Source organism: Colias eurytheme, chromosome 19 (assembly GCF_061535395.1).
Source record: "Colias eurytheme isolate Ceu_HAF_F1 chromosome 19, ilColEury1 Martin Lab GWU primary, whole genome shotgun sequence".
Lineage (NCBI taxonomy): Eukaryota > Metazoa > Arthropoda > Insecta > Lepidoptera > Pieridae > Colias > Colias eurytheme.
Genome location: NC_142998.1, coordinates 4,409,809 through 4,430,625, shown reverse-complemented (window position 1 = coordinate 4,430,625; position 20,817 = coordinate 4,409,809). Strand labels below are relative to the sequence as shown.

The window sequence follows — 20,817 nt, the reverse complement described above, 5'->3', positions numbered from 1 at the left end:
CTTGAATTTGCGGTATGTGACACGCGATGCTGAAATTATATAATGTACCTTTATTTTATTATAAAAAATAACAAAACATTGTGCGAAACCATCTACCTAAAGCAAAGGTATATGAGAAGGTGATGTAACCAGACTTAGCACATATTATGAACATGCTCTTCGACCCATTTCCACCACGGAGAAACGTGGCGATAATGATAAGAAACAAGACGAAACTAATTTCCAACTTAAATATTAAATATTACGCAATTATACCTCATTTCTGCAATTTAATTTATATCAAAAGTTTCCAAGACGTGGAACTACTTAGGCTGTAAAAGACAAAGTTACACGAACGTGGTCCGCGAAGCAAACAAAGTTTTGCGGTAAAATAAAATGTAGCAAAGGACATCAATAGCGAGTAGCGACGTACAGCTGATAGCTATGCTGAGAATATTACGTAATCAGAAACTTCTTAGATCCTAATAAATATATTTTAACTTCGTAATATTACTTCGACAGTAATATGAATCAGTTCATGTTCTAACATTGTCGGGTAAGATTAAATTACAATACTTTAATGCGCTGAATGTGGTTATTACTTATGTTCTACGAATAATATGCATTACACCCACTCGAATTATTCATGTACGCTTTTCGATTTTTGTATAAGTAAATTAAATAAGTTTCCAAGGAATGTTTCGTATAAATAATTGGAATTAATAACATTGTTTATCATAACATATTTGTGGCGCTTTTGTTTATTCAATTATTACTGGAAGTTCTTTTTCAAATTTTATGTTAACCATTGACTTTATAACTTTAAGCGTTACTCGTCTGTTATCAAAAGAAAAACATTAGGTAATATCCGGTCACAATGAACTCGATTATATCCTGTTTGAGTTACGGCATTGTTATGCGAAGTGACAAAAAGTAAATTTACAATTTTCACGCCAGCACATTACAATGGCCACCCTCACACCATACGGCTTAATGAAAACTAGTTTTCGACAACATTAACGCTATCGGACTCTACTGTTTAAGCTGTATTTTCAATAAAGGTTGTGTTAATGTAGCCATCCCGTGTAATAAACAGCTTATTTTTAAAATAGACCGAGCAAATCGACAAAATAGGAATGAATAGAGTCCAACATTGAAATAGGTTACGAGAATACGTCAATACTTTCATTGATATTTCATAGTATTGAGATTTCAGGTAATATCTAATTTTAGAGCTATATTACTCCTTGTTTGCTCTTTATATTGTTTATTCTCAGACTGACATGTTTCTAGCTTTTTTATATCTTACTGAGAAATATTACAAGGACGATATTTATTATTTTCATACTACTTAAACAACACAAATGTGATATTTTAAAAGTTTTCAATAATCCCAAAATGACACAATTTGAAATAGAATATAGGTACGTATATTATATATAGGTAAGTAATTTTGAAATAGAATTGTGGATTGATATTGGGTTCACGTAATGTGGGGGCGAGGCTGCGCGCGCACTTGCATGCCCTACGGGTGCCTTAGTTGCCCCCGAGCTACGAAATACGCGTGACCGCTACGCGACGTAGACTTGTAGCACCGTAGCAAATTTAACTCCTACACAATTTGTGGCATTTATAAGAACACTAAGGTACGTGATATACTATTTTTTGGTGTGGTATATTTGTTGAATCGTGTCATAGAAATAATTGTGTCGTGAACATTTTTTTCATTTACCTTTCTTTACGCATTAAGGCTATCAAATAATCGCACAATAGGCGTTTATTGATTGACAAAACCAGCAAGTCGACAAAATGTTAATTTTCATTCATTGCAAATTGTAATTTTGTAATCGTGGCTATTTTTAAGCAGTGCCAAAAATAACGTACTTAAATCCAATTTGTATGATTTTGTTAGAAGGTGAGAGGGCGCATCTTTACTGTTACGTGGGTAGTTTAAGTGCATCAAGAGGGCGTAATAAATTTAATGTAGAGTATATTATAGTAGGAATATAATATGATAATTTGTATAACCACTTATATTCAATTATAACCTAATTATTTTATTTTCCATAGATGAGTTAAAGACAGAAACGTGTCATACATTACTTTGACAAATGTGGTAAAATATTTCAGTCATTGATTTGAGTAGAAAAAAAGGGTATTTAACTGAAAAAATGATAATGCCTCTACGAATAAAAGGAACTATTAATTTTCTATATATTTTAACCAATTTCGAATTGTAAAGATTACATTGTCATATAATATCTCCTATCATTAGGTGTCTATGCGAATTTTACTTGTATGCATAACACAAGAAAGGTTCCCCTTTAAAAAAAGATATGTCCATTCTATATGGTATGTGCTAAATATCTATACATAGATAATATCATGTCCCTTAAGATGAAATGGAGGTCAAACGTTGACCCATTTAATTCTAATAAGGATAAAGCATTCTTCTTGTTTCAGGAAAGGAATGAAGTATTAAGTAATGTTTGTATGTGTGTCAATTACACAAGTTATAAAAACAATGAGATAATTTTAAGATTAGTATTCTGTACCTATTTTGGTCGCTGGCGCTAAGGGTCAAACAAAGGTTTTGCTTGACCCTTTGCGCGTTAACTTTGTTGTTATAATAATTATCATTTGTCGAGTAGTAAAGATAAGGTTTTTAATTTAAAATAAAAATGAACGCTATGCTTTCTTCCGCCATTTAAAACTCAGCGCTTTTCCTCAGGCTAAGACAATTTTTATATAAGATCTTACCTACCTGCATAAGATTACATTATTATGTTATATAATGTGTGTAAAATATGTACTACAGCTGTCTGCAGCTGTAGTACCTACATATTTTACACACACACATCTGTGACAAAGAAATAACTAAGCTGGTAATTTTGCAATGGACAAGCGGAATCTTTTCTCTCAATCTTTTAACTTTTAAGTCAATACTAAATTGGATTCTTCAAGTCATTAAAGTTTATTCGATAGTTTATGGAAGATTTAATGAATTTGATAGATAATAATATTAATACAGTACATAACTTTTTTAAGTACATATCTATAGTAGAGACTTTAAGATAATATATTTTATTTTTATACAAATGTAAATATCATTTGCCGCAATGTTCAACATATCCAACATACTCAAATGTATTGGATTTATAAATAGGAATGACTCCGATATTAAAGCTAATGTATCCGATAAGGCTTGACTCAATAATGTACTCAATGCTAAGACAGAGTTTGAATATTTACCGAAAACGTATAGAGACTTTTTCGTTGTTGAATCATCATTCTTACAGACCCAAAGCAGGTTGGAAGGGTGGAATTTTGTAAAAATATATTACTACCTACATGATATTAGGTTATTTTGGTAATTTCAAAGTAAAGCGACAGTAGCATGATATAATTCATTCTGAATTGCCATAATTTATAATTAAATGGTTTTATCCATGGTTTAACGTGTACTTAACAAGCCATGGTTTGTCATTTTGTTAGTTTGCGGTGGCCACTGCTGACTGTACAGTGTACAATGAGGTTAAGTACTGACCGCACGCAATGTTCGAAATGTTGATGGAAAATAGAAACTCCTTTTTCAATTATGCTAAAAATCGCACTGGCAAAGCTTATTTTTTAATATATGGTCGAGCTTTCATGCATTATAAACTTTGAGCTATAGTTATTTCATTGAAAATATATACATACTTATTTTTCGTATAGGTACTTTAGAAACTTTTGTAGATTTCAAAAAGTCGAGAATATGTGGGAATATGTTTTATATTACATACATAAAACCTTACATAAAATGGTAAGAGTCCTTCAGCTATTGTCATCAAACCTACGGATTTATGTATTTCTTTTTCATCTGAATCAAATATAGGTTTTCATTGTACGGAGTAAATAATATCCACCTACTCGATTGACTCCCTTTTTCCCCTCAATGCGTTGATGAATATTTGTAACGTTATACATTCAATTAATTTTAGTCGAATTGCCCCAGAGCACAGCCCACGCGTATGGCACGTGTATCACGAATCATCTCGGAGCTCGAATAGGTCGAAGGTCGCTGGTTGCCTCAGCAGCTATTACCTAAGCGTCATTAAACCTTAGGATAACACTAACGTTATTGTTAAGGCTCGATTACATAATGTTAGTCACACGTATCGATCCACACTCGTGGCAACTTGCCAGTAACAAACTGATCTGGTCTAGAAGTCAGATGTAGCCAAATAGCTACTACGTGACAACAATCCCATTATCAATGCTTTATACGCCACAGGCCGTAAACTGTAGGTACTCTACTTCTTTCCTCAAGATATCTTCAAAACATATTTAGGAAGAAATTAGCATAATAATAAACATTGTTTGTATATTGATAAAATCACGACGTGCGGTTGAATAAGTAGTGACTTAAAAGAAGATTTGTGTACGTAAATAATGCTTTCCAAATATTTGTTTATACGGTACTTAAATGAGTTATCTTTACACTACATAAATTTTGATTGATATTGATACGTTTTCTACATTAATTAAGTCAATTTATCAAAGTGTACGTTAGTCTTTTACAATTTAGTCCTAACAAGAATTTCTTATCAATTAATCTTCATATTTTTTGTTCCAGATTAATTATAATTAGCAAGTAATCAGACGACGCAATCATGGCTTTCGCAGGGCTCAAAAAACAGATCAACAAAGCTAATCAGGTGAGTCTAGTTATATTTTAAAGTAACTTATAATTTTTGCAACAGCCGCCGCCGACGGTCGAGATTAAAAACTTCAGCAGAAACCGATTATTGGGCGGGCCCGTCTCCGCTGAGTTGGAAAACTTTCGCGCCTGATAGCCTACAAGTGCCATTATTAAAGTTATGGTTCAAATTTATTTTTTTAATGTTTCGAAACGTTTTAAGTTTGCTGCTATGTAGTGATGATTTCGAGCAAATTATTTCGGAAGAGTTATGAAATGAAACTTTTTGAGTTGACATGAATATTCGAATTTATTAAGATTTATAATTTCAATACAGTATTCATTTATATCGACAAAATAATGTATTTCCTGACCACCATCTCCCTTTTTATGCAGAGTCGCTACAAGAAAACTGGGCTTGTGATTTTATTGAAATTGTCAAGCGAAATGTTCTGAAAGTTTGGAAAAAAGTCCATTAATTTCCGCACAAAAAGCGGATGTATAAATTTAAATACCAACTGACAAACGACACACGACACGACATAGCGGAAAGATTTTGTAAAAACCCAATAATTTGCTTTGTTTGCACGCAACTTGAACCTGTCGTGTCGTCGAAATCATAGCTTGATTGATTGCCTAAAAATGGCGCAACCCTATTAACGTCATTAGGGAACTGTCTTATAAAAATAACATAAATATTGCTCCGTGATTGCTGCTCTACATCATTTATTGATGTTGATATTTACGCAATTGGTATTTTTTTGTATGTTTACCAACATAACCTTAGAGGTGCTTGTGTGTGTGTAGTTGATAATATATCAGATGAAACGTAAAGCTTGGATTAATTATTATTTTTTACTATCAAAGGCGATTATGAATAAACCTAAATTTAGGTACTTACCTTTCCTTAGTAAAAATATATTATAAGAGAGATAACTTTATTTCTTAACTTTCATATTCCATGTTTTGTTATGTTTAAAAATCCGTGACCAAATAATGATAGTTACTGCTTAAATTATTATTTCTCTTAAATTATAGCAGTCAAATGTAAATACTTTATTTTCAAAGCCTTATCAAGTGGTTCTATTTTTATAACGAGTGTCATAAAAATTATGCTTTCAGAAACGTTGAACAACTTCTTTTTTCCTGTCAACAATACGTAAAAACTCGCTTACGCGACTATTCGAGCAAATTTCACTCTCACAGAGGGTACGCTCGGCTCCAAAATTATGAAGAACATTCCATTTTTCTGTGAATTGTCATTCATCTCCGCAATTTGAACTTGCACAATTTCCTGAGCGTGCACGTGATCTATGAAATAGAGGGATGATGTTCGCATTTCGCAAACTCGGTTTATCTCCCCGCGGGGTAGGGGTCGGGGGTGACCATGACCCACAACGCACCCTATATTGTCGATGTGCCCTAATTATTGTAGCCTTCCTCCTGTTGTGCACAATCCTGTGACATTGCTGATTAATTTCTTGATATTATAATGAACTGCTTCGCTGTTTCAGTTGAGTTAAATTGTGACACATACAATGAAACAAAAGAAAATTATTTTTAATTAGTTTTCCACATTTCATTCATCCATTGTTGTAAAAATATAAATTGATATGTTAAACTTTCACCCTCGTTATTTATACAATTATTTAAATAATTAAAATATCTACATTGAAGCTAAAGATGTGCTCGAAACGATATACTTACTTCCTAATCTAGCTTCTGTTGTATAAGGCCTAAGTACATTTTCGGTAGACAATTTGAATAAAAGGGTACAGCATATAAATAAAGTACTCTACGATATTACTAGCTAAGCGAGACGCACATTATGTTTCGGCCGTCTGGTCTAGATAATTGATGTAAGGGTGGTGCCTCCTACATCGTTTAGCCAGCCTTCTGCTTTCGGAACCAACAATATTAAAACGACCTGTTGTATTATATTAAATATCAATATCAGACAAAATTATGGCGACGGAAAGCTGGAAAGCTCTAGCGTATTATTACTATGTACTAGTGTATATTTGAGTAAGACATATTGAAAACTATTTATTTGTTTAGTTATATAGGGCATCTGAAAACGATATTCGAAACCGGTGGAAAATTAGCACGATGACAAATAGGTATCGGTTGTATCAATGTTTGCTCTGCGTATCGTAGCGTAACTCCCCTCCCGTTTCTCATTAATTTCTAATCTTCTGTTGATGGCGTATAATTAACTGCAGATCACCGTAAACTGCTGATTATCTTCTCGAATATAAAGTGTCAATATATTTCACCGCGCAAGTTCGGTAGCCCTAATCGATAAACCTTGAAAATATGCAAATTTTCTTGTTGGAAGGGGCGGTTGATTTTTAGTTTTTTTTTTGTTGGGATGACGCGGGGGTGTGGGAGACATCGATATTGAATTGTTATGGTTGCCATTCATAGTTACGGGAGGCATCTGCGGTGCAATTTTAATCTGTTATAGGTAGAACTTCGAACGACTGAGCACAATTCGGTCAAGGCTAGACCTCGACCCAAGCTTTTGTGTTCAAACGAGCGTTCCGGTACTTCACTCCTTTTATAGTGTCGGAATACCCCTAATGTTATTATTGGTAAACTTTTACCGCAGTAATCATGTTACGAGTCCTACACTTTACATAATTTTAATTCTTTAATCTCTAAACAATATAAACTTAGCAGCGATCCGATCTATCCAAATCTATCATTATATTAATGTTAAAGTAATGTATAAGTATATCATTAGAGTATTTATCGTTATGTTTTATTCACAACTCTTGAACTTCGATTCCTACATAAAATATTTCGGTTGTTCGAATTTATGTTAATGAGATACTTATTGATGCCGAAAATAATTATATACCATATTATTATTGAAGCTTTAACTAATTGGTACTTAAAATATTGCCTTTGTTTACATTTTCTTTACCTTTACTTACTGTAGCATATTTATAGTACATATTAGGATTAATATTTATAGATTGTTATTTTCTAAACATTGTGAATCGAAATGTAATGTTGTATAATTAATGTATTGGCTTAAAATGATTTTTGTTTCAGTATGTCACAGAAAAAATGGGTGGTGCTGAAGGCACAAAATTGGATTTGGATTTTATGGAAATGGAGAGAGTGAGTAATTAAACTTTTTTATGGTTGACCGCAGAGCGTGCGTGTAGGCTTTAATAAAAAGTTCTGGACTTTTTGTTGATTTAATAATGTTGCTGTTATTATATACGTATCTACTTAGCAAGAAAATATTAAATATCAGTAGCTCGTAATGTCTGCATTGCAGATTTACGACGTGTCTTATATTAAGTTCTAAGATTTATCGATGCAGACGACTTATATAATAGAGTGCAGCTTCAATGCAGCTTCTCAAACAAATAACATCAATACATTAGGTACAGTTTTGCTTTGTGTCACAAAGAGAGAAACATATCAAAACGTATTCAAATACTTTCTTATCAGAGAAATCCATATGGAACTTCGAGTACACATATTTATCTATATTCCTCGTGCATCTTCCGATTTTCTCAAATATGTATTTTGAAAAATATTTTCCGTTGTGTTACGGATTCCCGTAACTATTATATTTCTTTGCTAGTGGAATATTAAAATAAACTGCATATTATTTTTTTCAAACAATGTAATACTTACCGCAGTTCATAATTAAATTAACCTACACTTTCCACGTGCTATGATCATTTATTTTTTTCTTGAAATTTCAGAAAACTGACGTAACATGCGAACTAGTGGAGGAGTTACAGACGAAAACCAAAGAGTTCCTTCAGCCAAACCCAACGGCGCGCGCCAAGATGGCAGCTGTTAAGGGTATTAGCAAACTGAGCGGTCAGGCCAAGAGCAACACCTATCCGCAGCCTGAAGGTGTATTAGGTGACTGTATGCTCATGTATGGCAAAAAGCTGGGGGAGGACACCATATTTTGTACGTATTTTTGTACGTGGATTTGTATATTTGTATTATACTTAGTAGTTAGTATTGTAGTTGTTACGATTGTAAATTTAAATTAAAATTAATTAACTTTTCTGAAAATTTTCCTGTCACAATTACATATTTTTATGGAAAACGAACGAAAGCTTATTTAAAAATAATATCTGTGGTAACGTAATCATATTTTTATTTGTGAATTAACAATTTTGCACTTTACACATTTTACCAAAAATTTGCTAATCGACCAATTAAGCAGTCTTCAATAAGCGATCAGTCACGATCCTTCAAACAATTAGTACGCACCAATCAGGACGCACATATGCATACAAACATTGTCCATACAAACGTTTCCAGCACAATGCCTGATCGAGATGGGCGAGGCGCTCAAACAGATGGCGGACGTGAAGTACTCACTCGACGACAACATCAAACAGAGCTTCCTCGAGCCATTGCACCACTTGCAGACCAAAGACCTTAAGGAAGTCATGGTGAGGATACTTCGCTTTGTCTGTGGTTTTTAGGGCAGGATATATGCAATTAGGGGTGTTATTGTCCTGAATAACGGGTACAATAAACATTAAACATGTTCGGTGCCATGTTGTGGTTTTTATACCACTGTTTTAGTAATTTATATAATTTATATAACGATAACGTTTTTACTGTATGTTTTTTTTAAGTGTGCAAATTTGTGAGCACATGTGAATATTCATTTTAGTTATTTTAATGTTCTTATTTTAGCATCACCGGAAGAAATTGCAAGGACGAAGGCTGGATTTTGACTGCAAACGACGAAGACAAGCCAAAGGTGATATTATTTTGTATTTTTTTATTAAATTGTTAACTTGTTAAAATTTAATTGTTGCGTAAAATAATTTTGCACAAATGTAATTTTGCAAAGAAATTCTTATTTAGATTAGATTTATTTTGTTAAACATTTTGTTAATATAAAAAGGTGTCAGGATAGGCCCTTACGCAAGTCCGAGTCATGGAAGAGGGGGTGAGAATTTAATTTAGCTAGGATATCATTTTACCATCATCATTCAAAAAGTGTTACCAGTTTTCTGCTCTGGATGCTAGTTATAAAATGCTGATATTAAGATTTCGATGCTTATCACGACGTCATCAAAGTAGTGTCAACATATACAGTTATCTTCAATTAAACAAGATAAACTTCGAATGCGTTTTCATGCTGATGTAGTGAAATAGTAAAATAAGAGCATCGATTCAGGCTATATGTATGTGATTACGTAATTTTAGAAGGAACACGCAGGAATGAGAAATTAGGTCAATATTTCTTAATATCACATTACTTTTCACTTCGTTTCACTTACGGTATAAGGCTTTTGATCTTGCTAATTTACATTCTTAATTATTTTTTCTTTTCACTTTGAGTTTTTGCGTAGCTATGAGTTTGGTAATCAGCTATTTAAAATTATAATGTTTACCGTTTTCTATAATACCAGCTCGTTTTTTCCATGTTCTCCTGTTCTGCTCTTGGATCGTATCTTCGTTCGCAACGTTTATGTTCACCTTATGATTTCTGCATTTGGTCTGTATTTGTTTTTTTTTTATGTTTTATATTATTATTCCTTGGTTATTTTTGTGGTGTTCTGTTTTTAAACTTTAATTTTTTTCGTTTATTTTTTTTATTTGGTATGTTTTGTGAGCTTACATACATCAGGTGCTCATATTCCAGACGATGAAATCCGTCAGGCTGAGGAAAAGTTTGCAGAGTCCCTTACGCTCGCACAGATCGGAATGTTCAACTTACTTGACAATGACGTAAGTATTATTTAGATTGTGTATGTGATCATTTCTTCGTAGAAGCAGTGACTATTCATTGAACTCGGCGTATAATGTAACTTTATAAAGACACTTTTGTTTCCTTTGATAAAGAACTTAGAAGTAGGTTATTAGATTTTATTTGTAACAAAGTACCTCTTGATAACAACGTAGCATAGTTTACCTACATTTTGACGTGACAACGTCTTATAATTCGATAGAGCCGGCTGCACGTACGAAAAAACATGACTCATGCGGCGTTACCTCGCTCTGAGGCGTTCAATGTAAGTCTTGAAGTGCAAGCGAGAGCGCGGAACGAGCGACAAAGAAACATAATCGGACATTGTCACGTTCAACTATCGTCAGTAAACTGACTTTACAGACAACCAATTTTTTTTCACTGTGTAACTCTTTTCTTTGCCTTTATTTTCTATGATTTTATGAATTTTCGAGGAAAAGAAAATTAGCGTTCTCAAAAATGATGATGAATCAATATGATTTATTGTCAAAACATTTGTTTAGGTGGAACAAGTAGCGCAGCTGGCGTTCTTCGCGGAGGGTCTGTTGGAGTACCATCAGCAGTGCACTGAGATTCTGAAGGGCTTGGTTTCCACTCTCATGGAGAAGTAAGTAATTTTTTTCCACTTAAATTCCGCATCTGTTAGAAATTGGTTTTAAAATATTGTTTTTTAACAATATAAATAAAGTCGAAGTCGAAGTCGAGATAAAATAATGTTGAAGAAGTACTATTATATTCTTTGAAAATTGAACAATATATTATACTAGCTTCCGCCCGCGGCTTCGCCCGCGTGGTGTTTTGATAAAAGGTAGCCTATGTTATTTCTCATGGTCTAAAGATTGTCTGTGCCAAATTTCATCAAAATCGGTTGAGAGGTTTAAGCGGGAAAGCGTAACAGACAGACAGACAGAGTTACTTTCGCATTTATAATATTAGTAGGGATTGAACAATAAACACTTAGTAATTCAATTTTTTTGTATATTATGTATTTACTTTTCATTATAACGTATTTTAACATATGACTAAGCAGTGCATTCTAACACTAAAGCAATTCTCATTCCAGGAAAGAGGAAGCGGTGAGCCGCCCGAAGCTGGAGTTCGTGCCGAAGACGCTCGCCGACCTGCACATCGAGGGCATACACGAGCTGAACCACGGTAAACGCTACGGCTCCGCGCAGAGCCTCTCGCGCCCCGCCCCCGCGCCCGCCCCCCTCACCTCGTCCCTCGCGGACCTGTCCGCGCTGGACCGCGCCTGGGACTCCCCCCGCAACCCGCAGAACGTATACCGCGACCACACGCCCCTCCCCCCGCAGAGCCTGTACCCCCGCGCCCCCCACGCCCCGCACCCCCGCGCCGCGTTCAAGCCACACCCCGCGCCGAGGACGAACGGACGCGACCCGTGGACAGGTGATTTATATTTGATTTGCTTGACGCTTTGTTGGCTGTGGATTACTGGTGCTAAGAGGTTAAGGGTAGTGTGGTTTGGGTATATGTATTCTTGATAAGGGTTTAAGGCGATGTTACTAGAGTTTCGGTGATTAAGGTGTGTTTTAATGAAAACAGATCAAGGTTTTGATTAAAAATACAGTAAAGATAAAATAATAAATTTGTTATTTTCTAAATTATGGCGAGGTAGTCCACGGTCAAATTAATTTATGTTTTATGTTTCACGGTTCACGGTTCATCGACACTACAAAACTTCATATTAACAGAACACTTACAATGCTTTTCATAGCAACACTGACATTTAACTAATAAAGTCATAAAAAAGAGGTATTTGGAACTATAAAATATATAGAAACTAATACAATTTACAATAATGTTATGTCAAACTTTAGGAAAAGTTTCTGGAATGCGTTTTTATCTATGAGAACAGTTTGAAATGTAAATAAACCTAAAGAACAATGCCCATTTTTCACCTGAACATGTATAGAAATGAAACAAATCTTAAAATTTAGCTTATTTTATTGTGAACTCATTACGCTTATCATTTTTTTATCAGAGACGTAGGAAAAAAAGATTTTTGTTATTTTTCTAAACTCGTACAAACTTCTTAAAAAATGAAATTATGGTTTTTGAACGTTATCTGTAGAGTTGCTACGTTCCGTTTTACTTGCTGGCGAGTGACGACTGGAGACTGACTTTTACTATTTTAACTAGTTTTATTACTGTTTGTTATATTTTAAGTACTTAATTCTTTTACCTAAATAGTAAAATATTATGAACATTTATTAAAGTCAAGTAAAAAATAATACGAACATTATCAGTTTACGTTTAATTATGATGATGATAGAGTGAAACGGATTGTTTTGACGTTTGACAGCCGCCTGTCATATTCGAATCGGCGCAGTCTCTTTCGTTTTGCGTTTGCGTCTCGTTAATAGGTAGAATTAATAGGTAGAATGATATAATTAATTAACTTTTAAATACCTACTTGGTACATATGTACTGCCTACATATTTCCATAGCTATTTGTGTTGATAATTTGCCCGCGACAATTCCTAACCTACAAAGTAGTAATTCGTATTTTTTAAAATTCCTGGCGTTTAACTGGTAAAAGTGAAAACAGGGAATTATTCCCTAATCAAGCACGCAGTATTCCTGCTATACTTGCGGTCTATACATAAACTTTCTTTATCAGGTTTTCAAATGTATGGAAGGTGGGCATTGTCCTTTATTCGTTACTGACTATAATAGGTGTGAGTCAATATGTAAATACAAAAACACTATGTACAAACCATTTTATTTTTGTTTAACTAATCTTATTAATTTTTCACAATTTTATTTGCGCTTTTTATATGAGAGTCGTAAAATATTGACACTTTTTCAGGAGACGACGGAATCCTTTCCATTCCTTTCCTGTACCTATTCCTATTAGATATAAGATTTAAAACGCTATGCAAAGAGTAAACAAAAAAATGTAAAGCCAATTACTATGATAAAAGTTTTTATTAACTTGACTTTTATACATTCTTTGCATAGAAGTGTATATTTTTATTGTATAATCGTGTTTTTAAACTTTATAGTCGATGTGCTCTGGTACAACTAATATTGATGTTTTATTCTATTTTGACGTCTCTACTTTTCTTCTAAGTAATAGAGATATGTGATTTATTATTATCGCTCTATTTCCCGCTGTGTTTATGTCGTATAATAGAGTCAAATTGACATGCACATTGCAATATACAGTAAATACTTATTAAAATCTAAAGGCAAAATTATATTAGAGCCTTGTTATTACATGTTACATAATTTACACATGAATATTAATACTATATATTATGATATTTACTCATAGAATGAAAAAGCATATTCAACTAAGTTTCAAAATGAAGTAGCGAATCTACTGAACATAATAGCGGACCCGGCAAACGTTGTTCTGCCAGTTACTACTTAGGGGTATATAATAGCAACCTTTTCTAAGACTTACCGTATATAAGTATATAAAATTTCATAGAAATCGGTCAAGTGACAACACAATCGTGCTTATAAGTGCTTAGGTTATACTTAACTCAAAGTTGAGTGCCGTTTGAGTGGCGGGTAAGTGACGTATGCGTGGTTTGGAGCAGGCGGGTCTCGCGCGAGCTCGCCGGAGCACAAGCCGCCCTCAAACCTCGAGCTGTTCCCGGGCAACGCTCAGCGCTCCAACAATGGTAACACACACACACATGATAGACGTTACACGTTTGCGTATGCCACACACACACATGTAGGCTAGATGCGTAGTTGTTTGCTAAGTTTTAAGGTTAGTTTTTCTACTAAAAGTTATAAAGACGAAAATTATTATCAGGTAGTTATTCAATGACTTCAATTATTTGTATATGAAAAGAGATTATACTTCAACTCTTTTATTTAATATACTTAAATTTACTGTAGTTCACAATATTGTAAAAATTTTAATGACACTATTTTTAACTTGAAAAATACAATTTAACTTCTCTTTTAAACTAAATTTAAACTAAATAATAGATGAACAGAGTAGGGATTGTTTTACGCGATATATATCTTGCTAGACTGCTTTTAGGGCTATTTTCATAGTGCTAGGGATGAAGCGTTTACAAAATACATGTGCATGTCAAAATCATATGCTACCGTCATCAAACGCCTATGTTAACGCAAAGTGACGTTACGAGCATGTCCATCACCTAGCTTAGTGATGTTTTGATCATATTATCATGCTTAATTTTTGGTTTATTTAAATTATTTTTCATTCAATATTATGCGTGCGCCAAAACGACATTTTATTCGCAAATAATCTGGGAATGTTATTGAATTTTCATTTTGTAATCCTCTTTCACTTTTAGTATTGTGTGTAGTGTTTTTCACATCTGCTTGTAGTTCATTCGTAATTGAACGTTTTTGCCAAACATAACTGAATTGAACGGTGTAAAGTGCTTTGAATTTTTCAATCACCATATATAGATAATTTAGCTTATAATATTTTTACGACACAAAATAGATACACTTTTTTTCCGCATCAATCTAAGGGAGTATTCTGACATATCTTTCTCATTATCTCCGTATCAAGACGTTTTAATATCATCAATATAAAAATGTTTCGTAATTGGCAAAAGCGTTCATACCACGCTAACAACATAGCAGTAGTTGTAACGATGTATCGTGCGTAGCGTCCCCGCTGCCGTCGCCCGTGAAGTCGCCCGCGCGGACGCCGAGCGTGCAGCAGAAGCCGTGCTGTACGGCGCTGTACGACTTCGACCCGGAGAACCAGGGCGAACTGGGATTCAAGGTAAGACTATATTTTTTTTATTTGATTCGTGCTAGGAATACTATCCTATGAGTGTGTCTTAAATAATAAATAATTCGAAGACAAAATTAAAAAAATGATTTTTTACCTTTTTTTATACTTAAAAGCTTTATGTTCATGAAAAGAGTTTTGAGATTAAATCTTGTTACACTACGATACTAGCGTATTATGTTTTATTAAACATCATTGAAATAGTGTATGTTCATCTGTACCTCAGTTTACAGCAAAATATTATACGGGTTTTTCTTTTTTTTTATGTATTAAATATTTTCATATAATATTCATAGGAGAACGACATAATAACCCTGATCAACAAGGTAGACGACAACTGGTTCGAAGGCAGCTTGAACGGCAAGACGGGCTACTTCCCCATCAGCTACGTGCAGGTGAACGTGCCCCTACCCAACATGTAAACTCACACGCCTCACGTTGCAACACACACCATTCCGCTATAGTACTTACACGACCTCTGTGGGTGTACCTTCAATGCAAATAATACATAATACAACAGGCTACAAAAAGTTCTCAAATTACGTGCATCTGCCAACCCCACACGCATCGTGCACGCACTATAGCCGTAAATTATAATATCACTATTATTGGCTTTTACACTAATAATAAATTGTATTCGGTATATTGTAATTTATGTTGTTCCCAAGTATATTGTAGCGACTATAAGTACAATAACACGTTTGTAGCGATATGAAATGTATGTGAAATGGCATTATACCAAAGAATTTCGTTTTTAAAAATATATGTTATCCGTAAACTAATGTCAGGACGGGACAGGATTTTTTGATTAGTCTGCAATGAATAAATACTAAAAGTTATTTCAGTTATGTAAAAAAATATGAATGGCTGTGTTGCAATACTCAAATTTCATGTCTCAGTATTATATTACATTAGACGATTAATTATTTCAAATAAATTGTGTCAAAAGCTCAATGGTTTAAATGTGAATTGTGTTTTCATCGTTATACTATTTTGGGTCCGGTCTTCCATTTTGTTTACATCCATATTTTCAATGCATTTTGTGTGAGCTGGTAAACATTTATGCCAAACCCAACGAACTTTGTTTTCAACTTTTAACTTGAACGAGCTTAAATTTAATTTATATTTTACGTTGAATTTAAGCTCTGAAAGGTAAAAAATGTTATATTTTTTGTAAATTTAGTTTTAGTTTAAATTAATTATCAGTAAGTTATCTTATAGATTAGTATATTGTAAAATAATCGATTTATTTTCTTTGTTATGTTAATGGACATGGAATAATAAAAATGCATAATATTTCTCTGTTTAGTTTCTTAATAAAAGATTCAGAGTATTTAAATTATTTCCATTCCAAAACGTATATTATAACAAGGAACCTGTTTTTTTAGGCTTATACATTATAACAAGGCAACTTTTGTAGATAGTGCTTCGGCTCTTTATGATATTTTGTGTATGATTTAAATTTCGATAAGTGATATTTTTGTTTAGTGTAGAAAATAATATTTGAAAAAAAAAATAGTATTCCATTATACATAGTTTTAATTTGATAACAGACTTCTCTCCATTTAATATAGATGTCACGTATTAGTATTGTATACTAGGTTTGAGATTAGACATAGTTATATCTTGCGGGTAACAGTGATAACTGATAATTTATCAGAGTGGAGAATGTATACAATGTATGTTATACACAAAGCATTATGGGGACGTAAGAGTTGTTGAATCTTGCCAAATGTTTGTGGCTACTTGGTGTTTGATGTTTTATGGCAAATTATATTATGACATGAAGTTATTGTGATAATATTAGTAATCATGCATTTTACGCTGTGTCGTGTACGGTCAATTTTTTTAACGTCTATTACCTACAGTTTTTATTTCATGACATACTTAAATAAATATATTTAAAATATATTTCAATAATTGTAAATCATATATACAGAAGATTTTTAATTTTACCTATTAGAAATCTGTTTAGAAATCCATATGTGGCCTCTATTTAATAGTTGTTGAATATACTTTATGCATGCACGTTAAAGTAAGATACAAATCAAGTTTCACGACATTTATTGATGTTAAAGTAATGTTAAACATACTCGTATTTGTATTTCATTCATTGAGCTCATTTCATTCGTACATAATATTGACCCCATTGATCATGTTTCTGGCATATAAAAGACAATACCTAGATCTAATGTTAGGTGTATGTAAGTTCATATAAATGATAATCGTTCTATCTTCAAGTGTCTATTATTATAAGTATTTTGAGCAAATAATAAATTACTATTGGTGTTAAAATATGTAATGTTTCGATGTAATATGACGACGGGTCTCAGCACATTTACACTTGCCCGTCTTCAATGTGTCTTTCAATGTTTCTTCTTGTGAAATATGAACGCTCATATCGTTGATCCTTCCACGAAGTGGGTTTATTGTTGTTATGTATTTATTATATTACCCTAACGTAACTCTTAAAATCAAACTTCTTTGAATAGTATGATTGTATGTTTAATGTTACCGAAATCCGAAATGAACTGGGTGTCTAAAGTGAACGAATAGAACCATTAAAAACTGGATGCAAAGTATAGTGTCTATGGTGTTATGCTAACACTAAATTCATAAACTCAACGGTGCGAGTAAATATATGTTTCGTAAATGTATTCTTGTTCATGTTACTGTAATCTTAAAAATCTATGTACTGTAATTGATAGATAAACTTGACAATTTATGAGATATTTGTTTATATTAAAAAAATATCCTGAACTTATTGCTCGTTTCGCCTCCTAATAAAATGTTAACAATTACCATGATTGTTTTATTTTCACCCCTTGTACAAATAATCCTCTACTTCGACATTGAAACGACACAACGAAAAACATTAATTCGTAACTACATATTTTATTTTTATGTCAACTTTTCTCACCTAGGTGGAAATTCGGACGATAAGGATTTTCTTGATAGAAAATTTAAAATTTTGACTACAACATGTACTTAAGTTTGTTTTTCAAAAATCTAGGATACGTCTAAATTCTTCATACATTTTTAGATATTTGATTTGATACAAAATATCCCTAGACTTTGTTGATGTGTGTATGAACTATGATACATTGTAAGATCTAGATTATAGAATAGAATAGAAAACACTAATGTACAATGCACACAAAACATTTACGTACAGAAACTTGTGATCGAAGCTTGTGATGATGTAATTTCACTTATTTCGATGACATTTTAATTATGTATTTTGAAATAAAAAATTGCGTATGGCACAAAAAACGTCTTGCAATAAAAAATATGTCTGATGGATGATCTATCTAAAGACAAAAGATTAAAAATTACGCGTTATAAATGCCTTTTAAGTTAAGTATATTTTCGCACTAATAAACGCAACCACTACCTACTGCCAGTCAGACAGCCCGGACTCCAACCGAAATAGCAAGAGAAACTGTAGGTATATCAAAAACCCAACTATACTAAAATGACTTTTTTTAAAACGTTGCTAGCTCCCGTACCAAAACATTTTACTAGATCCAGACAAGAATAAAAGGAAATGAGTCCTCAAGTCAAGTTCATTAAACTTTGAATCAACCATTTGGTTCTCATATTATGTACTTCAGCTAAAATCTATAAAAATTACGAATTTAATTTCTAACGACTTAGTTAAATTGATAATGGATTAGTACTTTTCAGTTTTCTACAGAAATCTTTTTGTATACGTTCGTTTTTTTGTCAGCAATCTAAAAAAAATATGTCCAAGTTAACCTAAATTACCCTACACAACGCCCACAGCATGAAAATGAATGAATTCTACAATCTACACCAGCTATACTCAACCTTTTTTTACCTTGGGCCACATAATTTCTACTGTTTAACCTTGCGGGCCGCAATAATTTACCTACATACCTATGTCACCTACGTCATCAGCGAATAGTCTATCTATGTACCAAATTTCATCAGAATCGATTCAGTGGTTTATTCACGAAAGCGTAACAGACAGACTGGGTTTCTTTCGCATTTGTTACTAGTGATGAAGCGAAGATTATGCGACAGTTAAATAAAACTATATAATAAAAAAATTACCATTTATTTCTGTCATAAAAATTAATGTGATTTTTGACATTGTAACCAATTTTTGTCAATTTTTGATAAATCAGGCACATAGTTACTGCATGCTACTCTCAAGACGTCGTCTAGATGCGAATCGGTAAGCCGAGATCTGTAGACATCTTTTGCATATTTCATTTTTGAATATGAGGATTCACATAGGTAAGCTGATGCAAACAATGTCAAGAGTAAATGTGCGCAATTTTTTAACGTTTCATAGCTATCCGGTACTAATTTCCAAAATTTTAAATTCTTCATAATATTGATGTGTCTCTCTTTTCTCTTTAAAAATCGCCTCCAGATTACATTTTTAACTTCGACAGAAAATACATTTTTAACTCCGAGCGCACTCAAGTGTGATCTGTGTGTACGCATTAAGGGAGAAAACATGAGTAAATGCGTGAATTAATAAATACGTTAATTTTACGTAATTTTGGGCCCCTAACGTGGTTCGGGCCGCAAAAAAAAGCGCAGCGGGCCGCAGGCGGCCCGCGGGCCGCTGGTTGAGTATGGCTGATCTACACCCTTCCCCGACATAATGGTTAGGGAGCCAGGTGCAAATTTGGTTAACTATTTCCTCTCAAGAGATAATTCGTCAGACGCATGAGAGTATAGTATTATAAAGCCTCGTGAACGTCAGCTGGCGCTCGGTTGGGGGGGTGAGCGGTTGTAGCCTCCCACGCACATAGGAAAAAAAAATACATTCATACATTCATTTCCTCTCAGCTAAAAATTTGTCAAATTGTAGCTAACCCAATATCTCAACGAAAAAAAATAGTCAGCTGGTTACAACATGGTGTATTATACGTCAGCTGGTGTCTCGAACATGAAAGTTAAATTTAAAGAAAAATTTATTTTCCATTATTTCCTCTCAAACAAAAATTTACCTGATGATAGCTTATATGTAACTGTGGATAAATATATATGTCAGCTGGCTGTATCTTGGTGGAAAAACCGTCAGCTGATACGGGAGGCTACAACCGCTCTTCCCCCCAACCGAGCTCCAGCTGACGTTCAGGAGGCTTTATAATACTATACTCTCATGCGTCTGACGAATTATCTCTTGAGAGGAACTTGGTCATAAAATCTGCTGCTGGCTCCCGGACCATAATATATTTTTTTGCTAATTAGCTCTGCCCCGCACGTGCAGTTTTTCCATATAATCCTCATGTTCCTGTGAGAATATCGTAGTTAATCTGTCAGCGAGTTTCGTCAAAATCGGTCCAGCCGATCCTGAGATTAGCCGAAACAGATAATAATGTAAAATTTGCTATTTTATGTGTAGTGTATCCAAATGCATTTACTAAAAATTGGTTATTTCAATATTAGAAATAGACACTTCAAAATTTATCATTGGTATAGAATATGTAACAAAATCTCCTTCAGCTTTTTTTTACGGCGGACAGATTTCCGCGTTCTACAATTACTTATGTATCATGGAAGTAGTAGTTAAAATGATAACAAAATGAAAAAAAAAAAACTTTGGTCCCTTTAATATTTAAAACAATAATATGTTAGGGATAATGGTAGACAGGGAAATTAAAAACG

At 33.4% G+C, this 20,817-nt stretch overlaps 1 protein-coding gene across 7 annotated transcripts in view; it reads left to right on the top strand.

Annotated features, from left to right (window-relative positions):
- The window catches only part of EndoA (SH3 domain containing GRB2 like, endophilin-A), a 31,388-nt gene extending 13,418 nt beyond the window's left edge, over window positions 1–17,970 (top strand). The window contains exons 2-12 of one of the 7 annotated variants that reach the window (XM_090112890.1): window positions 4,598–4,679; window positions 7,721–7,789; window positions 8,389–8,617; window positions 8,966–9,099; window positions 9,350–9,416; window positions 10,293–10,393; window positions 10,916–11,019; window positions 11,476–11,567; window positions 13,982–14,065; window positions 15,041–15,159; window positions 15,465–17,970. In XM_090112890.1, coding sequence (XP_089969016.1) covers window positions 4,635–4,679; window positions 7,721–7,789; window positions 8,389–8,617; window positions 8,966–9,099; window positions 9,350–9,416; window positions 10,293–10,393; window positions 10,916–11,019; window positions 11,476–11,567; window positions 13,982–14,065; window positions 15,041–15,159; window positions 15,465–15,590 — 1,170 coding nt within the window. In that variant the 5' untranslated portion in view covers window positions 4,598–4,634 and the 3' untranslated portion in view covers window positions 15,591–17,970. Of the gene's footprint in view, window positions 1–1,532; window positions 1,626–4,597; window positions 4,680–7,720; window positions 7,790–8,388; window positions 8,618–8,965; window positions 9,100–9,349; window positions 9,417–10,292; window positions 10,394–10,915; window positions 11,020–11,475; window positions 11,820–13,981; window positions 14,066–15,040; window positions 15,160–15,464 lie in introns of those variants that run through there. The other 6 variants (XM_090112886.1, XM_090112889.1, XM_090112887.1 and 3 more) reach the window with 6 other exon arrangements.
- The last annotated feature ends 2,847 nt before the right edge of the window (window positions 17,971–20,817 follow it).